Source organism: Etheostoma spectabile, chromosome 14 (genome assembly GCF_008692095.1).
Source record: "Etheostoma spectabile isolate EspeVRDwgs_2016 chromosome 14, UIUC_Espe_1.0, whole genome shotgun sequence".
Taxonomy (NCBI): Eukaryota; Metazoa; Chordata; class Actinopteri; order Perciformes; family Percidae; genus Etheostoma; species Etheostoma spectabile.
This window is the reverse complement of record NC_045746.1, coordinates 14,635,547-14,652,671: the sequence shown is the minus strand read 5'-3', so window position 1 is coordinate 14,652,671 and position 17,125 is coordinate 14,635,547. Positions and strand designations below refer to the sequence as shown.

The 17,125-nt window shown below is 39.3% G+C and overlaps 2 protein-coding genes across 8 annotated transcripts in view; one reads left to right on the top strand and one right to left on the bottom strand.

Moving 5' to 3' along the window:
* Nucleotides 1-3,266: 3,266 nt before the first annotated feature.
* On the bottom strand, nucleotides 3,267-5,105 carry s100a10a (S100 calcium binding protein A10a). The gene is made up of 3 exons (XM_032535566.1): nucleotides 5,012-5,105; nucleotides 3,650-3,811; nucleotides 3,267-3,505 (listed from the first exon to the last, which is right to left on the bottom strand). Exons 2-3 carry the CDS (start codon nucleotides 3,788-3,790, stop codon nucleotides 3,344-3,346), a joined length of 303 nt encoding a protein of 100 aa, XP_032391457.1. The 5' UTR covers nucleotides 3,791-3,811; nucleotides 5,012-5,105; the 3' UTR covers nucleotides 3,267-3,343.
* A 6,034-nt stretch (nucleotides 5,106-11,139) lies between these two features.
* trim46b (tripartite motif containing 46b) overlaps nucleotides 11,140-17,125 on the top strand; it is a 14,937-nt gene continuing 8,951 nt past the window's right edge. For 2 of the 7 annotated variants that reach the window (XM_032535475.1, XM_032535474.1), the window contains exons 1-5: nucleotides 11,140-11,517; nucleotides 14,386-14,647; nucleotides 14,908-15,097; nucleotides 15,613-15,811; nucleotides 16,173-16,319. In XM_032535475.1, the coding sequence (XP_032391366.1) occupies nucleotides 11,425-11,517; nucleotides 14,386-14,647; nucleotides 14,908-15,097; nucleotides 15,613-15,811; nucleotides 16,173-16,319 (891 nt within the window). In that variant the 5' untranslated portion in view covers nucleotides 11,140-11,424. The other 5 variants (XR_004334979.1, XM_032535470.1, XM_032535472.1 and 2 more) reach the window with 5 other exon arrangements.

The window sequence follows — 17,125 nt, the reverse complement described above, 5'->3', positions numbered from 1 at the left end:
GACATGGGACTGCAGGGCCAGGGATCAAACCATCAACCTTCCGATTGGGACTCTACCACTGAGCCACTAGCCGTGTAATAGACTTTAGCATAGACACTTGCAAAAACAAACCACTCAAGACTCTTGATCGCAGGGTCAAAACAGAAAGAGCTTTTTTTTGTCTCAAGTTTTTTTTCATTATTATTATTATTTTTTGAAGAAGATTTTTTGGCCACCATTACTTGACAGGAAAGCTAGGTGAGAAAGGGGAGAGAGAGTGAAGACATGCAGGAAATTGTCACAGGTCAGATTCCAACACTGGACCTCTACATTATAAAGCTCTCAGTATACGTGCGCCTGCTCTACCCACTGAACCAACCCGGCCACCTGTTTTGATACGTTTAATTTTTGCTTCATTTTTTTCTTAAAACAATAACTAACTTTAAACATTACTAATTTGTGCACATGCATTTTGAATCATAATTCCACTTCCCCTTCTTTGTTTGCATTTACAGGTTTGTATGCCTCTGTGCAACACACCGCAAATAAATTTCGATTCTTTTTCTGACTTTTCTAATGATAAAGACCAATTGTGATGTGACATTGGTTGCAAAGCCCTTCTTGAAAATCAGAGACCAAAGCAATGAACAGCAAGGTATGTTTTAAGTTATATAAAGATTGTATTTTCTATCAGAGAACACTTTAATTTTATATTGCACTAACTAATTTCTTTGTGTATATAATTGTCTTTTTTCTATTCTTATTTAATTGTTTGAGATGTGCATGATTCCAAAATGAAAACATCTGGGCACAGTGACTCACTGAGGGTGGATTGTTATGGTCCTGAGTGGGTCCTCTCTTCTTTGCAATTTTGTGGTGCAGGCCGTGACTCACAGTCATGTCCCTGGAGCTCATGAGTCATTCTGCAAAGACCAGGAATCAGAAATGTAAAAATTAGCACTATGGCAACTCTATGCGTATTTTTGTTTTGATATACACATGTGGTCAGTTGCATGACTAAGTTAGATATCAAAGGTCTTTTCCTGTCTCTCCTCTTTGGTCAGGGTACAATTGTTTAGGTCTCTAATTTACAACTTCAATCAAAGTCCAGTTCAGATCATAGGTTGGAAGTCACTGTCACCAACATGAATGCACACTGCAGTTGAGTTCATTATGCAATCACAGATTTTTTTTTTTACATTGCACTGTCCGGTTTCACTGTCTGGAAAACTTTAATCAAACCTTTTTCCTGTCTTCTTCCTTCCCCATCTTACTCACACAGCTCTACCAAACAGGGAGGGAGTATCCATGGAAACCACATTCTTTATTATATCCAGTTGTGATTCATATGAAACTATTTGCAGTGCTAGTCATGGCCAACATCATGATTGCAGTTACACTGTTATGCCATCTAGTGGTCAGGCAGAAGTACACTGATAAGAAAGCAAATTTTCCATGAGTGTTCACTTGTGTCTTTCTCCAAACAACACGATTCCCAAACAACACGATTCCCGAACAAAAAAACTCCCCACTCGCTGCAATGGCACTTTTATATTCAACATCCACCCAAGAATTGAAAACATACTGCAGGCATTAGAATTGAAAACATACTGCAGGCATTAGTCTCCACAATGAACCCCACACCCCTCCAGAATAGTTTGACCAGAAACTAAAAAGAAGATTGCTAATTTCTAAATATTATTTTGGATTTTTGGGGGCATTTTATGCTTTTATTGCAGAGATTAGACAAGAATTAAGGGAAGAAAAAGATGGGGAATGGCAAGGAAAACTGGTTAGCAAAGCAAAGTGTTGTCTCACATCTAAGTGACAGCAAAAAGGAGAAAACAGATATGAAATGCTTCCATTTTTTTTTTAACATCAGCTATAACAAGATCCAAGTAGTTTGATGTAATTTCCGACAGCAACAGCTACAAACCGGATGTGGGTTTGGTAGGTGTCGAACATTGCTGTTATTGTTTAACAAATATTGTCCACAGACAGGGGCTGTTCTGTCTGTGTGTGTCCAAGGAAGGTGTGGTATGCATTTGTGAATATTGGCTAATGGCTGAAGTCAAACCAATACCCACCGTCACTGTGTATCACTTTGAGAGGTCTTAAAACTGTAAAAGTATGCAGGTACATCCCAACTGACAAATGTGTTGGTAAGTGTCCCCCGCTAAGGAAACAAGCTGGAGTCTGTTCACAAATATGACCTCAGATGATTACAATAATGATTGTATTGTTTGAGGACACATGATAAACATATGTATGAATTTAGTGCACCTCATACTCAACTACACAAAAGGGATATTATTAAGAAAACAGTCAGCAAAGTGGGAAATCCCTCCTGTGAACTCAGCTGCCGGTCACATGGGTGTGGTGCTTGTGTAAACACACAGAGCATTGTAACCTAGCAACCTGCGTGTTTGCCCTGCGCCTGTAACCAATGAACACTGATCAGACACAGAGCAAGGCTCCACCAAAGGAGAGGTGTGCAGGGCCTTTGTGGTATTTTCACCCTGAGTTTAGCCTTCCAGACAGGCTCTGCCCACTCAGTAAAAGTTCTGCCTATGTCACTGCGTAGACCCTGACCGCCACTGAGGGCCAAACCCTGAACTACAGAACTCTTATCTTAACCATTTATGACTTAAAACATTTGGTTGGTAGAGCTTGTCATTGCCAGCACATAGCACGAAAAGAAGTGCTGCCTGCAAGACTCCATTCTTGAGCAACTACAAAAATATCAATTTTTTTCAGTTCAGGAAGAGTCAGAAGGAGTGGTTATCTTTTGTCGTTCAGACATGAAACACAAAGAAAAGAATTTGAGGGAATCAGTGGTGTACTGACTTGCTGCACCCTGTGACTCAGGCCCTCCACATTTCTTCACAGTGCCCACGGTTGTCTTGCTCAGTAAAATCAAATTGACTAAAATGCAAAACACTTAAAAAGCACCCTACCACTGTGATTATCTCGTCATTAATGCATCACCAGAGTTGCAACATCAGCTTCACAGAAAGGCGTGTTCATGACTGGAACATTCTGCAGATTCCTTGCTGCAGTGATAACCAGGACTTTATGAAACTTGGGCTTGTAAAACTGAGTGATAGCTGGGCAATAGCCATGATTTGGGGATTTTTTTTTATATTTATACAAACAAAAACACTATAAAACCTGAAAGAGGCATTTATATATAAATTATGAAAAAGTATGATAACCTTCAGGCAAAAACCAGTGCCTAAATATACAGTACATTACACATATAATAACCACCAGACACAACAGGTTCAAAATTCTTCACTGTATTTGATTAACAAACTTTACAAAACTTTAAATGATTTTTGTTTTTTCTCCTCTCTTTTGTCGTTTACATCTTCCCCATCTTCTTCATGTGCATCTGATAGCACTGCTCACAGGCAATCGAGAGTCCAACAACCAGAGAAACAAATTCCTCAAAGTCCACCTGGCCATCACCATTGGTGTCCAGGTCCTTCATGATTTTGTCTACAGCGGCAGGGTCCTTCTGAGACTGGGTTAAAGAAGGGGAAAGGGGGGGGGCATCAATAAGGAAAAATTTGAGTTACAGCATACTATGTGATAAGGAGTACAATAATGAACATGTTTAAATTCTAGACATTGTGATTATGCATTTTACACGTTGCTCCCATCTCACCTGGAGGAAGTTAGACAGCTCGTTCTCCATCAACTCTCTAAGCTCTCGCCGGCTGAGTGTGCCGTTCCGACCGTCCCTAGAGGCGTACCGGTGGAACACCTTGATAAGTGACTCCATGGCTGTCTCCAGTTCTGATGGCATGGCTGCTGAGATGTATTTAGACTGGAAAACAAAGTTCAAATAGAGAAGAACTTGATCAATGATAGCACAGAGTTCAGCTTCATTGAACAATTTTAAAAGAAGACCTCAGAGAACTTAGAAAATGAAATGATAAAACCTTGTTTTGTTTTGTGATACTTGACGATAAACTCGTCAAGTATGTTCCACTGATGAGCTTATCTAAGGAGATTATTGGGCATGGGGGAGTTCAAACAGTAGCCTCTCTTTGCAAGAAACAAAAGCTGGATTGAAATAACAACAATCTGCTACTTCTGAGTGAGACTGAGCTCCATCAGAGGATCTTGCAGAGAAAGAATTCCATGTCTTGGGTAAAATAAAGTTCAGGCTCGGATCTGCAAGGTTACTTTCATTGTATTTTTAGGAGGATGTGATGTAGCCCAATGGGGGTAGCAACACTTTTCTCTTTGCTCTAACGCCCTTCCCACTGATGAGTAATCCTGATTTTGATGCTGCCTTTCTTTAAATATTTGTTGTCCCTTTGTCTCTTTAATGTTTTATGTAAAGCACTTTGAATTTTCCTGTTGCTGAAATGTGCTATACAAATAAAACTGGCTTGCCATGCCCTGCCTCATGAGAAGTGAGAGGTCTGTTATTAGGTTGTTAGAAAAAGAGATGGAAAAACAATCACAACTCCAACCATTCTGAACACTGTTGTTGGAGCGTTGCAACAGTTAAGAAGGAGAAGTGGGAGGAAAAACTGTGGTTGCGTGTTAATCGTGTGAAGAGGGAATGGAAAACTTTGAAATATGTGCGGATAACCAACATGGTGGTGGTGCAGCAAATGAGAGGGGACCCAATAGCTGCAGACTGTGTACATGCCCACAGTCCAACCACACCCTTCATAGTGTACCTATAGGCTATATGGACTCAACTGTTACATTGCACTGTTACAAACACAAGAAAGAGAGCATCCAGTAAAATGTCATAAACTATAGAAAATAAGTTGTAGTTTGTTTAGTGAGTGCTATTAACATATCAATCTTATCATTCTTAAATAGTTGCCAAATGTGAGTTCAAAAGTTAGAAAAAAAAGACAATCATAGGACTAAAAAAACTTTCCAAGGGATGTAAACACAAATATTGACAACATAGGAAATTATTCAAATTCTGTAACAAAGACTGTAGCCTATGAATAAAAAGATAAACCACCGATATGCTTATCCACAAAGGAAAAGTTCTTACCGTGCGTGGTCGGCAGAGGTAGGTGGCAATGTTCAGAGGTCGGGAAGAAGTGCAGCAGAGACTTTATAGTCAGGCACCGCCCTGACTGCTGTAGTGTGAGTCAACCGAGGTACGGACACCAACCCTCGGGCAGACGGGGGTGGGCCCGGCCCCGCTACAGCAGTAGGCTAACGGGTAATCAGATTACAAAAACAAATAACTAGTCCACACTAAATTATACAATGTATTCTAAAAGTATTTCATACAATTTAAACGTTACATTTGAAAAATGTGTAGCCTACAATGTCGATTACTTGATTACATTTTTCATTCGTCTTTTATGAAACTTTATTTTCATGATTCCAATTCTAAATGCCGAATGTGTCCTACGCTACTGTATATCAACGGAAATTTCTCCTCTCAGGTGCCAGTTTTGTCAACGGTGACCTAGTTTTGAATTTTAATTGAGTTTTTATTTACATTGAAAATGAAAGATGGCCACGAATGTCAAAAAAACATGATGGAGTTAATGGATGGTATAGCGCTTACTGTAAAAAGCAGCTGCCAATCAGTAGCACACTATCTATAGTCCTTTATGAGTAACAACACACGCAATCAAGTGACTGGATTTAGGCTAACCAGCAAAACTATACGTTTTTGTACTAGAGTTTTTTTCATGATTTCTTTGTTTTGTTTTTGTTATGCAAGTTCATCTTTATTTTATTCATCCAATAAAGCCAGTGGTGAAAGTAACTAAGTAGATTTACACTGTAACAAAGTACAAGATTTTCATTTTCAGCTATGGCCTATTTCTTGTCCACTACAATGTACAGGGAAATAGGCTATTGTACTTCTGACTTCAGCAGATTTCTTTGATAACCGTACCTTCCAGATTCAGAGTGATGTTACAATGTAATCAACAAATATATTTTGATATTTTTACATTAATACGACTTTATTAAATGCCAGGAGTGTAAGTATTTCTGCAATGTGTTGCTGCTACTTTTACTGAAGTAAAATATCTTCTTCCACCACTGTATAAAGCTCTGACTGTTTCAGTGATACTTTAGAGTAATGAAGGAATTGAGGGCCCTCTTGTGGTCGAAATAAAGAATTACAAACTACCACCACACCTGGGGAAACTGATTTCATGCAAATTTTCATTTCAAACATTCACATGTTTTAAGAAGAAGGATACGTGTGTTCATTATTAAAGAGTAATGATATTCATATGTTGAAGTAAGTATCTAGATCCTTTACTTATATAAAAGTATACTAACACTGCAATATAAAATACTCCATTAAAAATTAAATCATTCAAAACCTTCAAAAGTAACCTAGAATCAGCAAAATTACAAGTGCAAAAGTAAAAGTACTTATTATAAAAAAAAATGACCCCAGTCAGGTTTATGTCTGTTTACACAATGTTGGGTTCTGATTATTAGAGATGCATTAATGTCATTTCAATGTCATAGCTGGTCAAAGTGGAGCTAATTTCTACTATTTAATACATGTATGACTCTTTACTGCATTATATTTTGTAAACTTATAATCAGTATAATAATCAGTATGTAAGATCTTAATCTAAAAAGTAACTAAAGCGGTCATAATTTAGAGCAGTGGTACAGTTCTACTGCCATTGAGTGATTGAGCAGATGGCTGAATAGAGCTCCAAGTGCATCATCTTGTGGATTTAACTGGTAATGCGCCTGAGGGTCTGCATGATATTTAGTTTATGTAGCCAAACATCATTTTTAATGAATATGTTTATATATTTGCATGATAAATTATATATTTGTTCGCACTTTGAAAAACACAAATATCCAGAGCTGCTGTTGTTCATTTTCAGCCATGACAAACCCAGTGGTGAAAACATATTTACTCAAATCCTGTACTTCTGTAACATTTTGGGAGTACTTGTACTTTGTTTGAGTATTTCAATTTGATGCTACTTTATACTTATTCTTCACTAAAATTCATACAGAAATGTACTTCTTTTCCTGCACCACAGTTATTTGACAGCCGCAAATACGTTGTAGTTTTATAATTTAAATACTAAACATTTAATATAACATGATGCATTGTTTCATGCAAGATTAAACAACCCAACAGTACATGAAGTCATTAAATACCTGTACCTTCAGTTTGCAGGATATTTTCAGACCTTGAGATTAACATGTTTCCTTTCTTTCAGGTTGGTCTACAGGGTGAGTATTGTTTTTATTTTTTTTTGTAAAAATAAAAGCTTAACTTTTGTTTGCCCTGTTTTCAATGTTTACTCCCAAGATGCAAGACTCATGTAGCCAAAGGTCTAACTGGGTTTAGACAGTCAATATTAATATTCCAGAATTTGACAGCCTTATGTCTGGCAACTACCAAACATCACAATGGCCTATGTAAAGTTATGATCTAAGTTAGTCTGAACCAATTTCATTGCTCAAGTCTGTTGTGACACCTTAGAGATTGATGCTACTGTCTGTACAGTAAATGGCTAAGCCAGTGCCACCCTAGCACAAATACTGGAAATCATTGGCTAGCCTGGAAACATATGCCCTTGAGTACTGCAGCTAACCAATGGACAAGCTCTGTGGTGTATAATTACACCAGCAAAGACTCACGGAAGCAATTTTTTTTCATATTGGAGAAAAGGACTACTTTTCACCATAGAATTAAATATTTAGTTGTTATTTTTAAATGGCTTGCAAATGCATGCCTTAAAGTACATACAATTACATGAATTAGTTGATCAACCATAACTGATGGACAGTCATTTTAAAATGAGTGCCTCTAAATAGTTCCTATGTGAGTAGATCAAGTCTATACTAAATGAATAGACAAAATAGTCATTTACAACTGTTAATACATATGGATACTGTTCAATGAGATTACTACATGAAAACCAGGGTGTATTTAAGATTAATAATCTATAACACCTAATGTAGTAATGTGCAACAACCTTAGAAGGAAATTGGAGGCCTGTTTCAGGAAGGCTTAACAAACTAACAGAGTTGATTTACCCTGAAATGAGTTTTTGGTTCCAGAACAGCTGGTTTGAGTTGGTTCAATAAACTCAGTAGATTGATTCAAAGTTAAATGCGTGCGCCACCGCCATTAAAAAGGCAGCATGAATGGAGCCATGATACTAAGTTTCACCATTCACCAACCGCAAAAGAAATTGGTCGGTGTACCTCTCTGGAACTGGAAATACTCGTACACACAAAGCAAGTTTGAACATATATATAAAAAAAAAATAGGCAACACAGCTGCTGTTGCAAAAGAGAAATGGCGTGGAACAAAAATGCTGCTGAACTCAAGGTGTATGTCCCAATATAATATATTTCATATTTAATCACAAATATTGGAATTTCATTTAGGTGTAATCCTGCAAGCAAAAAAGTACTACTAATCCCATTCATTGCTTACAATTCTGTGGGACTCCTTTTTAATGGCTCTCACTGGTGTGTGTCCAGGTGAACACAAAAACGTTTAAAAAATGTTTCAGAACGTCCCACTTTTCTGACAGCACAGCAAACAGTGGTGTTACTTTTATGCTTTGCATTACCAATGTAGTAAAGAAAACTGCCGTTTGCAAAACAAAAAATCCACTTGGATGTACTGCATGTCCACGATGGGTGACGTTGGTGATTTGGGGATGGATAGGGTTATGCAGGCTACATGTCTGATTGACTGTGAAGAAAAATGATTCTTGGATGCATCACAATTCTCTCTAGAATGATTCAATGCTTGATTCTGATATTTTAATAATCAATTATTAAAAAGAAATGTTTAAATGTGTTAAAAGTTACCTCCAGACATGTACAAATTAGAAAAAAGTGACTGAAAGAGGATGGGATAATGGACAACAACTTAGAGTTCAAGCAAGAGTGCAGAAAACACAAACAAACACAAAAATGGCCAAAAGAAACGAAAGTAAAGGTTTTGTGCATATACACATGATCTAATTATTCATGCTACATAAAATAATTGGGCAAAACACATGTAGGCTGTTCATCTACTTTATCACATTACATCTGACCACCTCATGTTTTGTGTTCTAAGAAGCCAATTCTCCACCTTTAAACATGGCTGAGCCTCTGACATGGAAGATTACTGTAAGAGAAGGTGACTTTCACAAGCATGTTTAAGGCTTAAGCATGAAATGACTATGAAATAAAAACTCCAGTAGACAAAAAAGGGCCCAAAAAAGATGCTAGAATGAATAGCTGTAGAAAATGCCTTTCTACAGGTCCCAGAATTTTGTACTACGCCCCTGGTCAGGAGTCTTGTGATTCTTCTCACAGGTGTTTACTGACAGCCCAGTGAATGTTTCTCCCCTAACCAGCTCTCTATCTCCATACTTTACACCCAAATAGTGTTTTAGAAAAACAACCATTTCATTTAATGCTCCTAAGGTGTGTTTGGTTATGATCTATTTGTGTCACAGCCAACGAAATCCCACTGCCCAAGCAGCAGCTTAACTGCACAATCCAACTAGAACAATATGGTACTTTGAATCATCTGCATGTATTTTTGAAGTAGTTTGTTGGGAGAGACCACCACATTGACTGGTTGTAACTTAACGCGTCCCGGAGGTTTCCACCACACCCACACAGGTTGTGTTTCTACATACGTTCTGATATTGCAGGAGAGTATGATTTATTAGAATCAATGCAATGTTTCCCAACAAATGGCTTTATTTATACATCTGCTTCGGCTGGATTAGGTACTTTTATGAATTTAGTTAAGCACCAAATGACACGTTTTAGTGATGAGTTGTGATCACTGATGTCTGTTGTGCATCGAGCCATGAAAGAAATAGGATACACAATATAAATGAACTGCTTAGATCCTCCCTCCAGATGTTACTCTTGTCAATGCAATCTTATGCAATCTTATACATTCATAAAAATATAGCTCTAACTACAGTTCAATTGCTGAATGTTAATTGTAGGCACATCTATATGCTGACGTAGACTTATGACCTTAAGGTAGGCTACAACACACTGTAAAACAAACCCCACTAAACTATGTGCTCTCCTTTCACCCAATAACCTTAATTTATCTTGTTCTGATATTATGTAACACAAACACAGACATATGGTACATATGGTTCCAGTCAGGGGAGATACCAACCCTTTAGAGGTTTCATCCAGGAAATGCATATACAGTAGGTCTAACTGTGTGCAGTATAGGTTTATGAACACATATGACTACTCCTGACCCTTCAGCCGAGGGGAGGAGAAGTGGGTATTATGATGATGATGATGATGAGATGGTTTTGGCCATGACTTCAGTTGTGGGTGTATAATTAAACAAAACAAAGCGGTGGACAAGTACATTTTTGCATTTACTATTCTAAAGAACAATTTTAAAATACTTTACTTAAGTAGAACTTGTTTTACTTTTTACTCCACTATTTGACATCTTTAGTTTGCAGATTAAGATTTTACATTCCAACTAGTTCATAATGTTATAGTAATGCACTGCTAAACCAGTGTAATCCAAGGCCAGTTTAAAACCTTAAAAGATTTAACGCTGCACGTCCACCAGCTACAACATTACAATGTTGTTTCATTGCATCAGTAGTTATAGTCCCATACTACAACAATTGCATAACACTTTCTAGAAGCCATTCTGCTTAGCCTAATGAGTGCTTTCACTTTTCCTACTTTAAGTAGCCTAGGCCCACACTAAATGAGTAGCCTAAAAGAACGGGATTGCTTCTTCCACAGCTGACAAAACATTGCACGAAATCACTGTGAGAATCTGTTTTTACAGTTAAACCCATATTAGTAGCCTATTATTAATAGTATACAGTCTATGGTTAAACCCAAGGCATAGCGCAACGTAGTGGCCAAACGTATTCTTTCCACATTCACCTGGAGCATTTATTAACCATTAGCTTTACAGGGCTAAAATAGCCTATGTAGCCTACTTTTCTGGGGATCCTGAAAACGTTCATCGTCTTCACAGCCTTTAGATTACTGTAGACGGTCAAAGATATTGGTCTACATCCTAGAGGAAACAATACCATTTTTTTAGAGATTCACATCTGTTTTATAATAGAGGACTGGGGTCGCTTTCCCCCTCCTTTGACATCAACCAGCATCCGGTGCGGGATGGGAAGGGAGGGAGGGAGGGAGGGATGTCTGGGTGAGGAGTAAAGCCACAGGCATCCGTTAGTGTGGAGATACCTTGATATTAACGACACATTTAGAAATATGTCTTCATCTTTGTTTTTTACATTTAGATGTTTTCCAGTTTTTTTGCGTGTGTAAAAATGTCCAGCTCTAGTGTCTTTTGAACAATAATAAAAAAACGAAGACTTTATCTACACCAAGGTAAACCGGTAAAAATGTTACTATCTTGAAGAGGTTTTGATATGTAGCCTACCATACGGTGCATGGCCTAGAAACATCGCAATTTATACCTAGATGATGAAATCAGGAGGAAGCTATTTTCTGAAAATGGCAGAGATGGATTTAAAAACTGCCACATCAACGATGGAAGCATTGGTTCGTATCAGTGTAAGTACCATATGTCTGTGTTTGTGTTGTCACTAGATGTATTTTCAAATTAGGGTCATTAAAAAAATCTTATTCGAATAGCCTACAGCTATTATTTTGAGGTGGAGAACCGAATGAACGACTTGGGATCGTCTCCCCGTTTCCCGTGCTGGACCATTTCTGTAAAATGGCCTTTCACATGTTTTTTTCTGCACCCACATTAAAAGCTGTTGACATGGAGGGAAATAAATGGCAAAATAGCATCAGCAATCCTCAATCCTTGCTGTAGAAAACCCATCCTTGTGTTGTCTTGATGCACGTAACCCACGTCTCCTAAATGGAGGTGCTTAAATGCCTCGGACTCGAGCTAAGTTCCTCGTCAGGGTAGCAAGAAAATCGGCTCTTTTTGATTATACATTGTGTTATTTCCACCATTATAAAATGTAAAAGCAGTGTGGGTGCAGGCTGAAATCACACGTTTCTTTTTTGGGGGGGGGTTCACGGGATGGTCGTTTCCATGGAGACGGGATGCAGGACCTTCCGCTGTTGCTGAGGCAAGGGAGAAAAAGTGTGTGTGGGTGCTGCTTGTAGAATCGGTCGTTATGGGGTTAATTAAAGCACATAAGTAATTTGCAAAGACGGTTACAATAGACCCTGGTGCACTGACGTCTGGAGTATCGACTCGTGCACAGGTTACAGCACATCAAGCAGTTCAGGAAATATCGTGCAGCATCTTTTGGTGGCGTGAATCAGCCACCATAGTCCTGTTCTCCAGACCCCATCTTACCAACGCAGAGGGGCTCATTGCTCGCCATGTAATGCCTCAAACCCCTCCCCTCTTTTCAAGAGACAGCGCTCTCTTGATGCTGGAAATATACACGTAGTCTACTGCCATGGCGCCTAGATTCCAGGTGAAGGTAAGGATGCGCTGTCGCATCGCCTGTTTTACGCCTTCACCACGCCGGGCTCAGCATTAGCATTGCGCACGATCCATTTGAGATGGATACAACAGGCCCACAGGCTTTCGAGGTATAGCTTTTACAGCCTGCTGGAATTGGAATTGCAATTGCCTGCAATTGCGACAGGCCAAATTGCTAGTGGAGGAAAGAAAGGCAGGCCGGATTTGACATTGGAGATTGACACAGAGAAACGGACTGAGGGAGAAAGTAGGTTATTTTGACTAATCCAATGTAACAGTATGGGTCTAGTGGTTTTTCCCCGGCAGCAGCTTGCTGCTGTCTCATTTAGCAAACGTGTCTATAGGCTAGCTGTGTTATTTTATTTGACTATATAAAGATATTGCTTTCATCAATCAACTTGTAGCCTATGTGTGAATTTCACCCAGCTGCATAACATCATGTGAGTTCTTAGCCTGCTTAACATCATATGGACATGCAGGGATTTACTGAGACCCTTTTTTCCTACTGATGCTGCATCCACACCTCCAGAATCAGTGATTTTAACAGTGGTTCCTGGTGTGATGTGATGAGCTGGCCCAATGCTGCATCTCATCTCATCACAGTGACAAAATCCCCAAAGTACTATGCAGCACAGTCAGTCAGTTTGTCTTGTCCTGGTCTTGAATTTAACTCACAGTGTCAGTGATGTAGATGCACTGCCTCTGGCCCTGCAACAGTTTGGGCTGTAGGTTGAGGTTATTTGTCAAGGGCATGCATGAAGCAAAAGAAAGCAGGCCATCCTTAAGCAAAATGACAGAAAGTTCAGTATACTCCACCTTCTGTGCTGCACTAACACATGCTGACTGGACACAAAACTGAGTAATTATCACACCGATCAGTGTAGGAAAATGGATAAAGGAACATGTCCCTTTGACTGTCTCATTATTTATAAGGCAGACTGACTGTAGCTGTGAAGGCTGTGCAGGTTTCCGCAACAGCCAGTGTGTCCTTTTCTGTCAATTCCATGTCCTTGAGCAATATTATGACATGCTAACTGCTTCAGAGGTGCAGCTTTTTACAACCCCACTATCCCCAGCTCTGGCCACTGTGGTTACAGAGAAGCTGCTGGTTCAGCAGAGAGGAATACTTGTGTAGCACTCCTCTAAATACAAAGAAACAAATACAATAATCTGTATTGTGTGGTGAAATTGATGACCTGGAAATGTAAAATGTATTCCCACTGAACACTTACACTTTATGTTACATGTGTAATGCATTGTCTTTGCACTGTGTATCATGTCCTGTTCCTCATTGTACCATCAGTATGTATTCCTAAAGAGCTAAATACAAATATGCCATAAAAATGCTGGACCATTTCATGTGATGCAAAAGGAATATGAGACTTCTGGCTGAAGAGCTCATGTTCATATGCAGGCCCTGCGAAATTAAGGGATGCACTCTGTGCAGTTGTTGAATAATTAATGACGGTCGTTATCCATATTTAACAAGAATGTTGCCTTATGTCACATGTCTGGGCTTTTCACATTTCTCTCTCTTTCTCTCTCTCTCAATTAACTCTTTTTCTCTCATGATGCAGAACCTCCTCTGTGGTACCGACCTAAATGTGTGCATACTACTGAGTATTGGAAACTGTCAAGTATTGAGAACTTTGGGTGCCTGGACAGATTCATTATCCTAATTATATAAATATTCTTGTATCTTTTAGCAAATTGTAGGCAACTACATTTTTATACATCTTCTTAGACAAAATTTGAAAATATTTGCTCCTTTTGTTAAAGGGTTTTGTAAAAAAAACAAAAAACATATTTATGTCTTATAGTAAGTCATTGAAAAAGTAGTGTTTTGGTATCCGAAAATAAAAATAATCAGCACTAGTATTGAAAAACATTCTTTAATTCCCTTAAAGGCTTAAATTGCAACATTTGTTCCTGTCTGTGTGCGTAACTACTCACTTCTTTGCCTCTGACAGTCTAACATGAAGAGCCTGGAGCATGAGCTGCATTGCACTGTGTGTAAGGACATTGTTAAACAGCCCGTCGTTCTGCCATGCCAGCACAGCGTCTGCCTCATGTGTGCCTCGGAGGTCTTAGTGACAAACGGCTACCCGCCTCCAGATCTTCCCCCAGAGCCAAACTCCCCAGCCTCTACACCCAACACCCGCTCACCACGCCAGGCCCGAAGGCCAACACCTAAAGCTGAGCAGCGACCTATTGATCGCGTACTGCGGGCAGGTTTGGAATACTTTGTAATTTGCTATCAATTAAATCTGTCAAGGGGGATAGCTATGTCTTATGTGGATACAAAATATATATTTTTTGTGTGTGCATTGGATTGCATTTTGACATGCAAACCGTGTGATTACACCTAAGCCTTCGCTTGATTTCACTGTCAGACCAAGATCAATACGCAATATTTATGTTGGGAAAAGAGATTCTCTCATGTTGTTTTCTATCTACCTCTGTTTATAACTGGGTTTTCTTCTTGGTTTAAGGTCCCCACCCGCCTTCGCCATCCATGCCCCGGTCTCCAGGATATGGGACTTATCCAGGTCGACGCCGTAAGGAGGGCCCACCCGTGGTAATGATGTTCCCTTGTATCCCCTGCGGCCGAGATGTGGAGCTGGGAGAGAGGGGCCTTACTGACTGTCTGCGCAACCTCACCTTGGAGCGTATCGTCGAGAGGTAGGAACCACACTTTCGCACACGCACACACAGGTCTTTTCCTTCAGTGCTCTTGATTTCTGGGGCCAAATGTCCACGAGTAGTAGACTTGGGCATGAAAAACCGAGACAATGGGAATGTGTCCAATTCTGATGGAGCAGGAGCTGAGTAGTTGAAGAATCCTGCAGAGCATGCACTGCCACATACTGTAGCTAAGGCTAATTGTGTGCTTCAATAGTCCACTAGCTTTGTACTCACTTTATCACCTATTCAATACTGTTTGTCTTATGTGGACCTTTTTCCTTCTCATTTTATACATTTTTACAACCTTACGTTTGTCTTTGTTTTGAATTCTGCTCATGTCTAGTATAATTGTTTTTTTTGCATTTGACTTTGACTCTTTTATTTGGTATTTCTGTGTTGGCAGATCCCTCTTCTTACAAAGCAATTTTATCACAATGTAACAAACCATAAAACTAAAGACTAATACTTTTATTCTTCCTACCTTTGCTGCTCTCCCTCCACACCACCACCAGGTACAGGCACACAGTGAGTCTGGGCAGTGTGGCTGTGATGTGTCAGTTTTGTAAGCCTCCTCAAGCTCTGGAGGCCACCAAGGGCTGCGCTGACTGCAGAACCAATTTCTGTAATGAGTGTTTCAAGCTGTATCACCCGTGGGGGACGCCCCGGGCACAACATGAACATATCCAGCCTACGCTCAACTTCAGACCAAAGGTAAGACATTGTTAGAAAGTGCTAGCTTGAATGTAAACTTTTTTCAAGCTCAAATATGACACAGATCTTATTTTGGGACTTGAACACATACTGTATGTCAGATTTTATTATCTGATCATGCAACCACAGAGATGAAACAATGAACAGGAACAAAACTATGTGTATACATTTATATTCAATATAAATTTAAATACCTTTACATTTGCTTTATACCTGTTATTCGGGCCCCTCTGACTGTAGTTGGTTTAAGACTTGTGGCACTATGATGTTAAATGAATATTCACGCATCCTCATAATTATCTACTCTGTCTCCCTTGAGGTAAAATGTGTTTCAGATAAATAATTTGGCTCTTTTCCTCAGGTCCTGACCTGTCCGGAGCATGACCAAGAGAAACTACAGTTCTATTGTAGGTCCTGTCAGCGGCTGCTTTGTCCACTCTGCAAACTGCGCCGCATCCACACCGGACATAAAATCCTGCCAGTGGCAAACGCATACCAAGCCCTGAAGGTACGAATCTGAGTCTAGACTGGGTTTCTCTAAATGTACTGCAAAATAAAAAGATTTAATAAATAGTATAGTTCTGAAAAAATACTTTAATGGTCCCGTGGCATGAACATTTCACTTTATGAGGTTTTTTAACATTAAATTGCATTCCCCCAGCCTGCCTATGAACCCCCAGTGGCTAGAAATGGCGATAAATGTAAACCGAGCCCTGGGTATCCTGCTCTGCCTTTGAGAAAACGAAAGCTCAGATGGGCCAATCTGGAATCTTGCCCCTTTATGAGGTCATAAAGGGCAAGAAAAAAGGTTTAAGTCCAAGTGTGCCTAAATGTGCAGACATCACCTATTCTTTTGTTGAGCAGAGAGATAGCAGAGGGTACTAAAGAGTATCTATATCTATTTGTTTTGGCTGGTAGCTGACTGAAGCGGGAACTAGAGGGCAGCAACTTAAATTCTGCATTCAGGAGGTGAAAACTATCGGACACAATGGATTCTGCCTTTTTAAGCACATGTCTATTGAACAGTTAACTTGGTTTTATCTGCTGAATCCCAATAATTTTGCTGCTAACTTTAATTACCATTGCTTATGTGTTTTTCCGTTTTAAAATCAGAGAAGCATACCAGCAAATACAGGAAAAGGCAAAGACAGACTAAATAAAAGATTTGTAAAACTAAGTCATCAGGGATCTGTCCACTTGAAACTTAGCTAGCTTTCTCAGACAGAGGAGACGTTGCTGACTTTTCTTACTCAGCATGTCTGTGTTTAGTTCAAAAGTCAACTTATCATCAATGATGATTCCCAGATACTTGTA